Source organism: Hypanus sabinus, chromosome 8 (genome assembly GCF_030144855.1).
Source record: "Hypanus sabinus isolate sHypSab1 chromosome 8, sHypSab1.hap1, whole genome shotgun sequence".
Classification (NCBI taxonomy): domain Eukaryota; kingdom Metazoa; phylum Chordata; class Chondrichthyes; order Myliobatiformes; family Dasyatidae; genus Hypanus; species Hypanus sabinus.
The window spans coordinates 142,124,356-142,140,851 of record NC_082713.1 but is presented as its reverse complement, the minus strand read 5'-3'; the positions used below and the strand labels follow the sequence as shown (position 1 = coordinate 142,140,851).

At 39.2% G+C, this 16,496-nt stretch overlaps 2 protein-coding genes across 4 annotated transcripts in view; one reads left to right on the top strand and one right to left on the bottom strand.

Moving 5' to 3' along the window:
• The window catches only part of wnt5b (wingless-type MMTV integration site family, member 5b), a 129,790-nt gene that overhangs the window by 77,470 nt on the left and 35,824 nt on the right, over positions 1 to 16,496 (bottom strand). The window lies entirely within an intron of this gene.
• LOC132398499 (F-box/LRR-repeat protein 14) lies at positions 467 to 15,247 on the top strand. 2 transcript variants are annotated; one of them, XM_059978061.1, is made up of 3 exons: positions 467 to 5,754; positions 11,181 to 11,393; positions 11,550 to 15,246. In XM_059978061.1, exon 1 carries the CDS (start codon positions 922 to 924, stop codon positions 2,122 to 2,124), a length of 1,203 nt encoding a protein of 400 aa, XP_059834044.1. In that variant the 5' UTR covers positions 467 to 921; the 3' UTR covers positions 2,125 to 5,754; positions 11,181 to 11,393; positions 11,550 to 15,246. The 2 variants fall into 2 exon arrangements, with proteins under 2 accessions (XP_059834044.1, XP_059834042.1); XM_059978059.1 differs by having other exon boundaries at positions 11,181 to 15,247.

Genomic DNA, 16,496 nt, shown 5'->3' with positions numbered 1-16,496 from the left:
ATCTCGATGCATTATTTGTATTAAAATGTTATGGTGACTACATATTATTTCAGGCAACACACACTACATACTATTTTCTATTATTTAAAAATGCAGACAAGTTCAGGGAAGCAGATGGTTTTCAAATACAGATTTTTAATATCTTTCCTTTACTTCGGAATGGATTGACTCTAACTGAGAGAAAATGACACTTCTGTGCTTGTTCTTGACCCTGACGATTTCCAAGCGGCGAAGCCTGTCCGCTGCAGAAGTAACTAAGGGGTTAATGTAAAGTGAACCGAATTGTAAGAACTTGGTTACCTAGGGAACTATTCTTACTGTTCCATCCGAGCGAGACCACTGGCAAACTCAACCGGGGGGACATGACATACCAGGCGCTGTTCTCGCTCCTTAAACCTCACTTTTTCTCCACTCTGCATAAGTAGCTGGCGCACACTTTGAGTTATAAACGTTTCTAGGTAAAACATCAGGTTTGAGTTCTGGTAGTGCATTTCTTTTCTGTTTCCAATTTCCGGGGACACCCCCGCAATGGAAAATGCTGCGCGCCTGCCAAGTTGGTTTGAAAAGATCAGACAAAGGCCGCAGGAAGCCCTCCGGCTGCCGGGCGTGAGAGCTCCGATGGGGGCTGGGAGGGTGGCAGTAATTAAAACAACGCAGGTCGGCAGGCCCGGGGATTTATATATACGGGTGTGATTTCCTTGGCCTTTGAGAGCGATGCGAGGCTAGCCGGGCGGCCGAGTTTCGGAGCCGGCCTTTTGTGATGCGCCGAGCCGCCGGGGCTGCTGGCTGCTCGAATCCGACTGCGCAACCAGGCGGGTCACGTGACGCGGCCCCGGGATCGCGAGCTGATCGATCGGCGGAGGCAGCGCGAGGGAGCAGGGAGAGAGAGGCGGAGGGGCCGGCGGCAGGCAGCGCGGAAACATGGAGACACACATCTCGTGTCTCTTCCCCGAGATCCTGGCCATGATCTTCAGCTACCTGGACGTCAGGGACAAAGGGCGAGCGGCGCAAGTGTGCACGGCTTGGAGAGACGCTGCCTATCACAAATCCGTTTGGAGAGGGGTTGAAGCCAAGTTGCATTTGAGGAGAGCCAACCCTTCCCTTTTCCCCAGTCTCCAAGCGAGGGGCATCAGGAGGGTGCAGATTCTCAGCCTTCGGCGCAGCCTCAGCTATGTGATCCAAGGTATGCCCAACATCGAGAGCCTGAACCTGAGCGGCTGCTACAACTTGACGGACATCGGCCTGGGGCACGCTTTCGTGCAAGAGATCCCGTCCCTGAACGTCCTGAACCTGAGCCTTTGCAAACAGATCACCGACAGCAGCCTGGGTAGGATCGCACAGTATCTGAAGAATCTGGAGGTGCTGGAGCTGGGCGGCTGCAGCAATATCACCAATACAGGCCTTCTGTTGATTGCCTGGGGCTTGCACAGACTAAAGAGCTTGAATTTGAGGAGCTGCCGGCACGTCTCGGATGTAGGAATCGGCCATTTAGCAGGCATGACTAGAAGCGCTGCGGAAGGCTGCCTAAACCTGGAATATCTGACTTTACAAGACTGTCAGAAACTCTCCGACCTCTCCTTAAAACACATCTCCAAGGGCCTGACCAAACTCAAGGTACTGAATTTGAGTTTCTGCGGTGGGATTTCAGACGCGGGTATGCTACATCTTTCACACATGACGAGTTTGTGGAGTCTCAACCTAAGGTCCTGTGATAACATCAGCGATACCGGCATTATGCATTTGGCCATGGGCAGCTTGAGACTGAGCGGGTTGGACGTTTCCTTCTGCGATAAGATAGGCGACCAGAGCCTGGCTTATATCGCGCAAGGCTTGTATCAGCTCAAATCGCTCTCCCTTTGCTCCTGCCACATAAGTGATGACGGCATCAACAAAATGGCCCGGCAGATGCACGAATTAAGGACCCTAAATATCGGTCAGTGTGTGCGGATTACAGACAAAGGACTGGAACTCATAGCTGACCATTTGACCCAGCTGACGGGCATTGATCTCTATGGCTGCACAAAAATCACCAAAAGGGGTTTGGAAAGAATAACGCAATTGCCCTGCCTTAAAGTTCTTAACCTGGGACTCTGGCAAATGACTGAAAGTGAAAAAGTGAGGTGAAATTGTTTTTTTTTTCCTTTAAGAACACTTGTGTCTCACCGCCATTGCTGTCAAAACAAGAGTATTGTTTTTTTTTCTCCAAAAATTATGATTCTTAAACGACAGAAAACAAAACAAAAAAAGTGATCGTTCTGTTGTAACTCGCAAGATTTCTTTCCACACTGTGCTATCGAAAAAGTTGCAGTATCCCCACCCTTCAACAGTTTTCATAACAACAAAAAAAAGTAATTCTGACATTGGTCACAGTTGTTTCTGGAAATTGGTTCATACTTTGTTTCGTAGATGGTATGCATATTGCTGATAGACACATTCAAGGCTACCTCGTTTTTTTTTGTGTGTGTGCCCTGAAATTGAGGAGTTGCACAGTAATACCTGTGCCTGGAGCAACGTTACCCTCCCTTACTGGTTAGTCTACAGCGTTACTACCCTTTTTTTTTGGGACAAAAAAAAATATATATATACTAACTATTCAAAGAAAATAAGTTGGCTGGAAAAATACAAGAAATCATGAAGCACACGAGGCAGGTTTTTGAGGTCTTAGCTGCACCCAAGTCAGAATCGCGAACTATAGTTTTATGGAGAGAAAAAGTACTGAATCTGGAACCTAGACGCCTTGTTCTGGCAGCTGTGCAGGTTTTTTTTTGGTCGACATTTACTCCAGTTTTTTTTTGGGGGGGGTGGGGAGGAGACTTATTCCCCTTTTTTTCCTGAGATTACGAAAGCCTATTCTACCTTAAGTAGGGGGAGCTCGTCAAGTGAAGACTCATCGATTCCCGAGGACCGATTGCCTGTAAGGGCCATGACGCAGAGACAGGCAGTTGCTGAAGGAAAAAAAATATCCTGCTGATCAACCTATATTTGAATTGTACTGTATGTGAATTTGTAAATGATACTTAAACGTTTTATATTCTTACAGTAAACGTTAAAAAGCTGATATTTATATAATAAAGACGGGAAAATATGAAGTATGTTTTGGAAAAAAAAGATAAGTGTCAGTGCCCATTGTGTGATCATTTTGAAAAGTACGGTGGTGGAGTGGGCCAATGGCGTCCTGTCAGGGACGAGATGCAGTCGAGGCCAGGGCAGCTTTGTGGAGCGCAGCGCCGATCCGGCTTCCAATTCACCCGGATGGCCTTGCTCTGCACATTTTAGACACCGTATGCTGCGACTTTCCAGATGATTTCTGGCGCATTTTTTTTATTAAAAGGGGGAAGCAGTAGCAGCAGGGAAGTTAATGGGCAGGGCCAGCCTGGCGCTGCATTGTTGGGTAAAGTTAAAAAGCTACAGTGCTCGCCTTTTCTGCCTGCCCACTCATGCATACCAAATAGCTTAGTGTGCGGCTCCCCCAGGATTCTCCGCCCGCCTGCTTGCCTGCCCATGCTGTTTTTTTTTAAGCATTCCTATCCAGTTCCGAGTGCGCTTAATCAACTTTTTTTTTCAAGCAGAAAGGAACAAGGTTACTCCTAAATTGACTAGGCCTTAGTATTAAAAAAAATCAAATATTTGCACGGGAAATAAGTTCTCCAAATTGCAATGGATCCCTGATTTTTAAAAATATTTACAAATACCGTGTAATAATTCAAAATTGTGCTTTTTTAAACTGCAGAATACTTTTGCGATGTTCTAATAGATCAGAATTTTGGTTTCAACAGGCATTTTAATATAGTAAAACAACTTGATGATTGAATCTGGCGGGGGGGGGGGGGAGAGAGGGAAGAGATTTTTACTCCCATAAACCTCTACCCGCCCCCTAAAAGGCTGGAGTTTTCCAGCCACCATTTTAATAAATACTCCTGCAATTTTTTTTGAGATGGGTAATGGCTGCAGGATGCAAAAGGTATATTTCTGGCATAATGGGGAACATATATAATAGCAAGTCATCAGGTAATTGATTCAAACAGTCACAATGATAAAATAAGTCATCAGGTAAAATGATTAAATATTCTGTGAGCTGCTAAAATGTGTCCTACCCTATTCTATCATGCTCGTTTATATTTTTAGCATTAAAAACTGACAATTCAGTTGAAACTAAATGTCATATATTAACTTTATTTTGTTTGACCCAAAGCTCAGCACAAAAATGCTTAAAATGTTAGAGCTTAATACTAAAGCCTTTCAAAATTAGGACAACATGAAGTTGTCTGAAATGGAGTATTAAGAAGATTTTTCAAATGAAAGTAAATGGCAGAAGAGACAAATGAATGCCGGTACTCTTATGACAGTGTTTCTGTTGCATACGGAAAATCTAAAATAACAGTATTGATCACCTTCGGTAGGCAATATCTGAATGGGCTTAACAGGATATTCGAATTCGAAGAAAGCAAAAATTGAGAGGGGAGAATACGTGGCCTAATGTTGTCTTGCATCAAAACCTAATGATTTCAGCTAGCTGTCACGTGAGCTATTTCCAACAGTTTAATTGTCATTTTTATATCTGACACCATTTCAACTATTTGGCTAGCTCGTGGCCTTTAGGGAAGGAAAGGTATCATTTTTATCTGATCTGTCCAATCCTATGTGTCTAGACTCATCAGTATAAAGATTAGCTTGTCACAGGTGCACTGAAATATACAGTTGAGTGTTGTTTGCATCATATCCATGAGGATTTGCTGGGTAGCCTGCAAATGTCGCCAAGCTTCCAACAGCAGCATAGCATGCCTACAACTCTCTCACCCTAAAGGTACGAATTTGGAATGTGGGAGACATCCCGGCACCTGGAGAAACCCCAGGCAGTCATGGGGACAGCTCCTTACAGAGCGTGGAGGAAAACGAACCCCGCTCTTACAGCTGGTACTGTACAGCTTTGCGCTAACTGCTACGCTATAATGCTGCCCCTGGTCACCTATGCCTAAATAGTGGAATGGGATTGATAAGGTGGCTTTAAAAACCAACATGGAATCAATGGACCCCTGTTCTGTTATAAGAAAACTAGAAATTTTTTTACATTTATAAGATAGCGAATTTTAGAGGGTGTGAGGACAATTACTTGTAATGCTGAAGTCAGATTGAGGAGCTGTGTGCATTAATTATCCAGTGAAATTACCCTGGCTAGAGGACACGTGGTTAATTACTCCAAAATGTGAATTGTCACTTTCCCATTTTTAAAAATTAATATTGAAATATATTTTAGCATTCTAGTCATAAAGATACAGGAAGAGAAATGCTAGTGATGTTCAGAGCCCATAAGCGAACAAGCCAACTGATTCTATTGGGATTTTTAGAACCTGTATTTAAAATTCACCAGTACTAAATCTGCCATCACATCTAATTCAAGCACTTGTGAAAAAAACTGATCTCAATTAATTTTGTATTTTGCAGTAAACATTGAAAAACATCCCTTCCAAAAGGGAAGAAAATGGCTGACATTTCTATGCACAAGTCTGCATAAGGCTGAGGATCAGCTAGGAAAGTGCATTTATGTTTAGGGCAGGCTTAAGTACGTGCAAAGAGGCAGAATAATTTGAAATTGACATCCTATAGTTCCTTACTCCTTAAAAAAACTCTGCAATCTGATCCATTGCTAATAATCATTTCTGCTAAATTGCCATTTCCTATTGAAAAATTGAATGTGCTTTTTGAACGTGTCCATTAACATCAAAAATGCGTCGAGGCATCTTGCAACAACTACAGGTAATTACTGAGATTAAAAGGGCAATGTGACATGGTAATGAACGGACTTTAGTATTTACTGCTATCCATAAACTGCCTTACAGAGGGGTTTCATGTCTTGTCAATTTTCATTATCCAAAGATGGATACAGAGAAAGCAAGAAGTTACTGGATGATCCACCGCTCCCTAATAGATGATAGCTGTGTACAGTTTGGTAATTTGTACCCAACTGTAGCCCATCCAAACTGATGGGATTGTAGTGGTATTTATGTAAAAATGTAACCCCAATTTGAAACAATTCAGTGCAGAATATGACCACTGAAATATAACTCAGTCAATTTTGTCAAATTAACAACTTTCTGTGTATATTGTAACCAAGCCAGCAAAATGACCCTATTTTAACCTGATGATATTAAAAGTACAGTATTAGTATTTTAAGGAAATATGAATTCTAAAGTTAATACATACAAGTCATTCTTTAATTGACAACATTGCATTCCATGATGCTGGGAGTAAACCTAATCATAATTGTAATGTTTTTGAATACTGTTACATTAGTTGAGATATTACCTATACAATTACAGAATGGTTATAACATGGGAGGAAGCCCTTTGGTTTGTTGAGTTTGTACCGGCTCCATATAAAAAACAATCCAGTTGGACCCACTTCCCTGTTCTCTCTTCATTGCTCTGCAAGTCTTTCAGATTCTGATAAAAACATCTATGAATGTTGAGAACTGAATCTGCCCCTATCAGTATTGCTAATGTCATACTGTACAGCTCTGGCATCCGGAGTTTAACCTGACCTTGTGATGCCATCTGTGTGAGTCTGTACATTCTCTTAGTGGTAAGAGTTAATAGGCATGGGAGAAAGAATAGATAACAAGGATATGAATAGTGGAATGGGATTGATAAGGTTGCTCTAAAAACCGACATGGAATCAATGGATCCCTGTTCTGTTATAAGAAAATTAGAAATATAATTTTAACATTTATTTATAAGATAGTGCATTTTAGAGGGCACGAGGACAATCAGATTGAGGAGGTGTGTGCATTAATTATCCAGTGAAATTACCATGGCCAGCGGACACGTGGTTAATTACTCCAAAACACGCATTGTCACTTTCCCGTTTTAAAAAATTAATATTGAAAAATATTTTAGCATCCTAGTCATAAAGATTTCAATTTAAAAAAATATAAAGATTAATTTTCAACACTTGCCACTGATCTGATTGAAAACTGAATTGATGGTTAATATGAGATAGTGGGAAAAATCATTTTGTAGTTTGTAGATATAAGCTTTTGTGCAACCCTGCTGAAAAGTCAACAGTTTTTAATATTCAGAGGGCATGATTCTCCAAGACATCAAAAAAATGTTGATCCAAGGACTAATTTGGCAGAGCTTTCAATTGTTTTCATGTCTGCTCTAATTAGAGAGATTGCCAACTGCCTGGCTGCCATGTTTTTTTTCCGAAGGATTCCTATCACCTTAGTGGAGCAAATGCTAACCATTCATGAAAAAGTTAGCCAGCTAAATAAACTTCCATATTCTTTATTGAACAAAAAAAAATTTGAAAACTGTTCATTTCATTTAAATAAATATTTTCAATAGGCTGGTTGTAGGAATAAAAGATCACAGTTAAATATGGCAGCAAAATATTCTTGTTTATGATAGAAAAGCATAATGCTGGAGATGTAGGAAATCTGAAACTGCCCTGTAAGCCAGGCAGCACCTTGGGAAAGAGAAACTTAGTTTATCAGGTCATCAGAGTACAAAGGTTATCAATCTGAACCATTAAATCCTTCACTCTCCTGGTCTAAGCTGTACACAATTTTATGTTTCTATTCTTTGTTGTAAAGTCTGATAGGAATTTTGAAACAGTGGCCCTGAAAGTCAAAGGAATGATTTTTAAAAAGAATATGTTTTTCAAACATAGAGGATATTCCCTAATAATTTGAAATGCAGTCAAGTCAGAATCTGGTGTTCTTGTACATTGTGTCACATGGGTGTGAGATCCTGAAAGCAACGCGGTTAAGATTAAGGAATTCCTCGTAGGGGAGGTCAGCTCAGAAGGAACAGTGCCGAGGGCCCCCATTTAATAGTTGAAGTGAGAAACTGAGTGGTTAACCAAAAAAAAAATGGTGAGGAAGGAGAAATAGAGTAAAAATTAGTAGCTTCACAATCTAGTATTTTCATATTTGTGGGTTTTATTAACATAGCAATATGGTTGTGGTCACAGAAATTCACCCTTTCAGAGTTCACAAATCAATACCCAAATACCTGAGATGCAGAATAAAATTCACTCCCTCAGATTTTGTGAAAAAAATGGAAATAAATCAACCCAATTCTTTTTCAAGCCATGATACATGCCACATGCAGAAGTGATGTTGCTTTGTGTCATGGAAAATTGTGACATAGCCCATTTTGTAGGAATCGAACCCTTAGCCACCCTGTTACATGGGGTCGCCTTTCCTAATGGAAGTAAGGGAATAGGCACTGGTAAGTTCAGTAGTTCAAATAGCCATAGAGAGGATAAATTGTCAGTTGAAATATAAATATCTGGTAAACCATCCCCTTTTCACAATATTGGTCTCTATTTAATTATCAGTAAAGGTGGTTACAACATTCTGTGGACCGTAGTTCAAATGTAACAAATTCCCTATTGAATGGTTATTTCATGATCTGTGAATCAAAGTACAGTGCTAGCATCACACATCATGCAACTAAGTAGGGTGTGCCTACTATATAACATAGATCAAAGAAGCATTTTCAGTAATTGAGATGTTACCAAAGTGAGTCAGTAACCTGATATCAGAAGATTACCAAGATAGCTTGGGAGGGAAAAGAAATGGCTGCTGGGTTAACTGAATAAGTGGGAAGCATACAAGAAGCTTGTCCAGTAACATCAGAGATTAGATACTTAAATGATTCAGAAATTCACAACTGTAACAAAAAAAATATGACTAAGCATATTTCTACATTTGTAAAATTACTGAAGTTAAAATATAACCCATGAAGCTTATCTGAAGTCAGCAATAGAAAACAATTATGTGGAAATAACCCAATTTGAATAATTTAATTTGTGGCAACCTTAGTATGTTATATTTGATATGCCTTTATTGTAAATGACCGTAAATTTGAAAGGAAAAAATTAGTATTTGAATAGCATAGACTGACATTTAAACGGGTGTCAGCTAACGCAATGGATTTTGATCAACACCCCAAAAAACATTCTATTGCTCTTGAATTCTCTACCTTCGAAACTGAACGAGACTGTTCACAGCCTTGGTGCTACTACTAGCTATGTGGTGAGCTATGGACCACTTACCAAATGACTGCAGATTCTAGAATCTGGAATAACAATCTGCTGGAGGAACTCAGCGGTTTCAACAGCATCTGTGGGAGGAAAGAAACCAAGGAATTGTGGATGTTTAGGGTCAAAGCTTTGCAGCAGTGCCCTGGGACCTGATGCAGGATTTTACAAGATGTTGCTAGACCTACTGAGGTACTCCATAGATTGTTGATAAGTAAGAGCAGCTATTCCTACCTCTGCAACATCCATGAATCTATTGCTATTTTAACCCTCATCCATGCCTTTGTGATCTCTTGATGTATTTCACACAACTTTGACCTTGCCAATTTCATCCCTGTATGTCTGAAATCATTTAAAGCCTTACTGTCTGTACTTTCACTTCTACTGAGTACCCCATAATGTGTAGCTGTTGCCTTAGTTGGTTTTGGGTTAGGCAGTGCCTATTAAAATTTTTGTACTGGGTCCATGTTTTCATATCAATGGCTGCAATCTCCCTCTATTCCACAGCCCTTTGAGAAATCTGCATTTCCCTAATTCTGGCCTCTTGATTATTCCTGAATTTAATCACATACTGACATATGTGCTTCAGCTGCCAAGATTTTAAGATCTGGAATTCCCTCCACTAACCTCTTTGACATTCTGATTTAAGATATTCCTTGTAATCTCCTTTTAGCAAGCTTTTTGCCTACTACCATAATGACCCTTTCTGTGGCTCTGCAGCAGATTCTATCTGATAACATTTATGTGAAATGGCTTGGAACACATTGCTTTGTTAGAAGTGCTGTATAAAATTGTTTTTGAATAGGAAGTGAGGTCACAGTAAAATCCAGTTAAGAAAAGTTACAATCCTGGGTTAACCACAGGGAACAAATTAGAGATCATGTAACCAGTTTTCTTATACTTAAATCTTGCAGGAATATTGGCAGCTGATTTTCTTCATGTTCTCATGTTCATATGTTATTGACACAATATGTTAATACACTTGCAGTAGGAACTAAATTTATTATACATTACATTATATTCCCTCTTTTGTGTAAAGCCCAAACTCAGTGCGATCATATGCTTGTTAAAGAACACAATTAATGGTGAGTGAATTAACTCCCTTCTGCTCTGAAGGGAAATCTCCTTTGGTGGGAAATGGTCCCACAGTGATAAGCAGCAATCAAGTTTCTCATACTAGGGTCAGTGAGTTATTTAACCATGCATAACCGCTAAGTTTGAACCTAATATCAACTTGTGCACTTTCCAGCAGGGTTCACTGGAGGGAGATGATGAACAGGGCACCTGACTACACCTCACATGACTGACTGTCGTCTCTCCAAAAGCCCTAGAATGCAATGAATGCACTTCATTGAACTTAATTAAGTAGAGTGGGAATCAAGCCGAGTTTATTCACGTTTAGTGTGGTAGCTCAACAGGTGTTGCATTTATCCACAGCAGTTTCAGGATAGTTGCCTCCATTGACTTAGGTTAACAAAATCATTGCATCTTCACTTTGAAAGAATGCACATACTTTTAATTAGTTTGTGATGTGCTTTTGGTGTAATCACAGCAGATCACAGCCACATTTAAAGGTGGTTGTAAAATTCCAATTATTTCTGTTGAACGGGTTCCATTTAAAATTCAAGCCATTGAGGTGATACAAACCACTGTATTTATTCATCAAGTTATGGATTAAACATGCCCATTCTGTTTATGTTGTAAGGTTATTTTATACTATTTCACGTAAATGACATATTTGTTCTCAGGATTGATAGTGGGTAGTGAAAAATGGGGATAGCTGCAGGAATCTGTGTGGAGAAATCTCTGCAGCTCCACCTAAAGTTTATGTTGGCATTCTCAAATCTGGCATCACAATCAGGCTTAACCCTTCAGGAGGAAGGGGAAAATAGCATGGCTCCATTTACAGACAGCACTGACTTGATAAGCATAATATATAATAATTTATCCTGGTGAATGAAGGTTGTATTGTCCCACTGAAATTGAGTACTGGAAACCTATTTGATTTTAATGGTTCCTTTTTCAAATCAAAGACACTGAAGACTTAACTGCACAAAATGAGTGTAAAACCTCAACTAGTGAACTTTTATCAGTGCTTGGAGTCTGCATTATGCATGTCTTCTGCCATTCTCTAGCTTTCTCAGAAGAAAGGGAATAGTGCTGAATCCCAGTACTAATATTTGACAGCTGGGAGTGTCAAGGAACCAGAAATGTATAGACATACAAAACAAGTCAGGCCTGAAGGGAACAAAAGGAGACATATGGAGAGGGAGGATCAAATACAAGTGCAGAGAGGAAGTCCAGACAGAATCATTCATGGCTCTGGATATAAAAGACATGAATCCAAGGTATGATATAAATAATTTGGTCTATAAATTTTATAGTTTGAATACTAATTTTATCTTCAAAACTAACTAATTATTAATGAAGAAAACAAAAGGTTCAAACATGCTCATGTATTACAGCAGCCTGTGTGATACTTAAATCTCATGTTTTGAATGCAGGATTGAAGTTTGAGTCGCTATGCTTTTCATAACGCATTGGAAATAAACACCACGGCAGTATTATGTCTGAACATGCAGAATTGTTAAGCAGGAAAAGACTAGCTGCTTCATCAAGTCTGGGTGACTTCGCGGATACAGAATCTTTAAGGTTACACACTTCACCCCTCCTTCACCTTACGTTCACTTCTGGAATCGTAATTTTTTGGACATTTTTAAATTTCAGAACCAATGAAGGAAAATTTGCTACAAATAAGTTATCATTTAATCTACTCAAGATTGAAACTAAATGTTACCTATAAAAATTCTTACCTTTTATATCGTCCTGTCTCTATTCCAATCAGCAACTAGTCCAGGTTCCTCTTGAAGACAGGCAAGAAATTGTGACCAACACCATCAGACAAGACTGTCCTCCAAAATTTCTTAATTCTGTAGGAAATACTTCAATATGTTGTCTAACATCCGGCCTATATTTATCTAATACTTAGCTTAATCTATATTCTACTCCTCCCATGTCTGTTATGCTGGAATAGAAACAAACTAGGAACTCTATCCAGCCCTTTAATTATTTTATAGGCTCTCTTGTATGACTTCTAAGTCTATGCTGCTCTGAAGTAAATAAGACAAGGTCCTTGATCCTATCTGGGTATTGGTTTAAGCTATGAATCATTCTAATGGTTCTGCATCAGAATTTTCCTTCTTGAATCTCAAGGAACCTGTGATCATTAAAACCAAGATCTTTATTTCACCCAGCCTCCTGCAGTAATATTCTTTGGATATATATTAATGCCACATTGGTTCTGTAAACATACGTGATAATCATTTTATCCAAAGCAAATATCTATTTAGTTCTACTTTGATAAGGTGATCATTCAGGATGACACAGTTCATTCTGAAGGGCACATGATATCTAATGTCATTGGCATTACATCTGTTTGATCTCTCCATAGCTTCTGATATGATTGAAAAAAATTGTCCTTTCTGCAAATTTGTACCACTGTTCTTTAACTATTACATGTCTCCATGTTCCAATTTAGGGGAGTTTTTGGAGGTAAAAACAGAATGGGTTTGGACAATTACTGGGTGATCTGGAGAAACAGTTTCACAGAAAAAAGGGGACAGATTAAAAATGAGGTGATGAAAACATAACGTCTAAATTATCTTTTGACTGGATAGAAATAGCATTTCAGTCATTACTGCAATCCAATCATTGGGTGACAGATGCAGACAAATAAAAGTAACCAGTTTGACTCCTGGGATGTAGGTTTGTTGTACAAAGAGATATTGAACGAACAAGGCATATACTGCCTCAAAGTTAGAAGAATAAAAGGGGCTCATATTCAAATGTACAAATTTCTTAGAGTGTTAGACATGTGAGATGTGAAATTGATGTTTCCCCTGGTTGAAATGTCAGGAACCAGGGGACACAATCTTAAAGGCTTGGACAGTCAGGACCAAGTGGATGAAAAATTTCTTTAACCAAAAGTAGTGTAATTTGGAATTCTCTGCCCAAGTGAGTTGTGAAGGCTAGGTCAGTGAATATATACAAGGCAGAGATAAATATATTTTTAAATATTAAAGGATTCAAGAAACAGAGGATTAGTGTATGGAAGTGGTGCTGAGGAGAACAATCGGCCCTGATCTTACTGAATGAAAGAATAGGAATTAAGGGCTGAATGGCCTACTTGTGTTCTTTTTCTTATAGTAATCCACAAACTAATATTAACTAGTCTAAAATACTAGTCTAAAATCCTCCCTTTATGTAGACAAACAGCAGGGGACCAGTGGCACTTCTCCAGAATCAGAAAAGCAAATGAAGTTGAGCTTTTTTCCTACGTCATGGATGAGGGACATACTAGAGATAACACAAGCCTGTCTTCATGGCCTACAATAATCCAAGCCTGCCCATAATTATTAAATATGATTATTGTGCTGTGTCCCTTCATAGGCTTTATTTGCTCATTAAACTTCCTACAGTAAATGTCAGTTTGTGGCCAAATTTGTCAGGAGCTTTGTGTGTTCTCTAACAAATTAATCTGCTGTTAATTTGTCAGGAGGTGCACTTTCCACCAGAAAGTGCTTGACTGCTGTTTCTTAGTTTTTCTTGGGCTTGTGATTGGTTCAATGTTCAAAGTAAATTTATTGTCAAAGTACATATATGCTACCACATATTATCTTGAGATTCATTTTCTTGCAGGCATTTATGGGGAAAAAGTAAATAGAATTTTACAAAAATCTATACATGAACAGATTAAGACTGACAAATACCAATGTGAAAAAGTCAAACTGTGCAAATAAAATTTATACTGTGAACATGAGTTGTAAAGAGGGCTTGAAAGTGAGTCTATAGGCAGTCGAATCAGTTCAGAGTAGTGGTGAATGAAGTTATCCACACCGGCTCAAGAGCCTGATTGGTTTTGCAGTCTGTACAGCGTACACAGTCCCAAGGCTGGAGATAGTCTAAATAATCAGACACAAGGACTGTTCGCAAACTGTCCAAAAGCAAACTGTTGTAATCTGGTAGGAGTGAATCCTTAAACTGTTCCCAAAGTCACTTCAGGCCTCACTGAATGTGAGAGAGGGTTTCTAAAGATGATGACAGGCATTGATCGTGTGGATAGTCAGAGGCTTTTTCCCCAGGGCTGAAAAGGTTGTCACAAGAGGACACAGGTTTAAGGTACTGGAGAGTGAGTACAGAGGAGATGTCAGGGGTAAGGTTTTTACTCAGAGAGTGGTGAGTGAGTGGAATGGGCTGCCAGCAACAGTGGTGGAGGTGGATACGATAGGGTCTTTTAAGAGACTCCTGGATAGGTACATGGATCTTAAAAAATAGAGGGCTATGGGTAAGCCTAATTTCTAAGGTAGGGACATGTTTGGCACAACTTTGTGGGCCAAAGGGCCTGTATTGTGCTGTAGGTTTTCTATGTTTCTATGTTTAAATTAAGCAAGTGAATGCATTCATTTAGAAATCTTAAGCACAAAAATGGTCATCTCATATTCTTGTGAAAGTTGACTTCAAAAACCATTACCTGCTGTTATCATCACTGGCCTGCTTCCTTCCACAGCTCCTAACCTCTATCCTACACTACTAAAGAAAATTACCCGCACAGTTCTGCTGTGATTAATTGTCACCTTTGGAAATTGCACCATTCCTACATATTACTTAGCAAGGTACAAGGTAGGGAAATTTAAATATTACAACAAGCTGGCTCTATTTTATAGCCCAACTGTTGCACAGGGTGACTGAGGAGAACCCAAGTGCAGGACACAACACGTCGACTGAGTTGGGGATGCTGGCATAGATGTGAACGTAGAACAGCCAACCGGAGGAATCTTGACAAGGAGACGGGATTTACAGGGACTATCTTGAAACTACAGCTGAACTTAAAACTTAACGGTTCTAATCGGACAAGGGAACAAAGTATCACACAAGAATAGACCAACAAACTGGCAACCTGTGATAGTGATGCCATCATACTTATTTCACAGTCTCTGATGAAAACCAGGTATACTGTAATTAAGTAAACTAGCAGCAATTGAAAATCTAATGACTGAAATTAAGGCATAATCAGGGAGAAAGGAGCGTTAGAGGGGAACAGCCAACCAGAATCATGACACCATCTCCTCTGTGGACAGATACATGGTGTACATTCTCTGCCCCATAAAGCTACCATCTACCCCAAATACAGTTTGTAAATCTATTATAGAATACCTAGTGTTGAGCAACTAATCAACCCACAGAGATGAGTGAGAAGTGAAAAAGTTAACAGGACAACATAGTCATTCAGAAACAGTAAATTATTTTAACTGCTTGCTGTATCAATAATTAATCAGTGAAATCATCACAGACTTGAAGGAAGGTGGTTAATTATAAGTAATGTAAAGTTTTAAGAACACAGAATAGGAAATTACCATGTGAAGTGGCAGTAGTCGCAGTGTCCATAGTAACTTTGGAACCAAAAGTAGATAACCATTTAAAACAGAAGAAAATAAAAGATATTGGAGGATGCCTAGAAGGGTTGTTCTTTGACACCTCTGTACCCACTACTCTAACCTTCTGTAAAATGCTACTTCAATATGGTCTTTACTGTATAAATCTTACACCAAAACTGAAATTCACGAAACAGACAAATGAGATCAGCTTGGGGTTGTTTTGTGATTATTAGGATATCAGGCTTTCATTCTATAGTCATATGTCTCCCTTCTCAAAAGGAAACAGAAATTGTGCATTAAAGCAACATATTAAGTGTGGACATAGCTCTTAATGTGGATAATTAAAATAAATACCAAGTCACTACTAAATAAAAACACTGAATTTGGTTTTCCCACTCTTGTTATTCTTTGTTGCTAGGATATGCAGCTTAATCTTTTTGGTACTGGCTGTTGTTTCTATTTGGGTTTGCTGTTGTTTGGCTGGTTTTAGTTCTGGTTTGCTGTTTACTGATGTTTGCTTTTGACTTCCCACCTAATCTGTCCTATTGTGTTGTTTGTATACTCTGGACTGCCTTGACTGAGTCTCTTTTGTTTTATGTATTATATAACCCAAAGCTCAATTTTCTTTACAAATGGTAGCTCTACTGTCTTTCTGTAAAAATGATCTTCAGTGTCTATTTGTTGTTTAATTTTTACTAGCATTCATTCCTTTTCCTCTTCACATAAAATAATTCTGTTTCTTATTTTCAAAATTTATCACATTTTTGGTACAATTTTTTTAGTGTTAGGCCTCATTACAATTCATGAGCTAGTGACATAACTTAACTCTTACTGTAACAGCTACTCTTGGAAACACCTGGAGTTGAAAGGTACTCTGGATGCCAGGCATGTAGGTAAGCCCTCATCTCCATGATTCTTTCCCGTGTACAAATAAAACCTGCAGGTTAACTGTGAAGAAATTTGAAGAAAAGAAGATTGGCTAAATTCTTACGTATGCTTGGAACAGATTGACTGCTT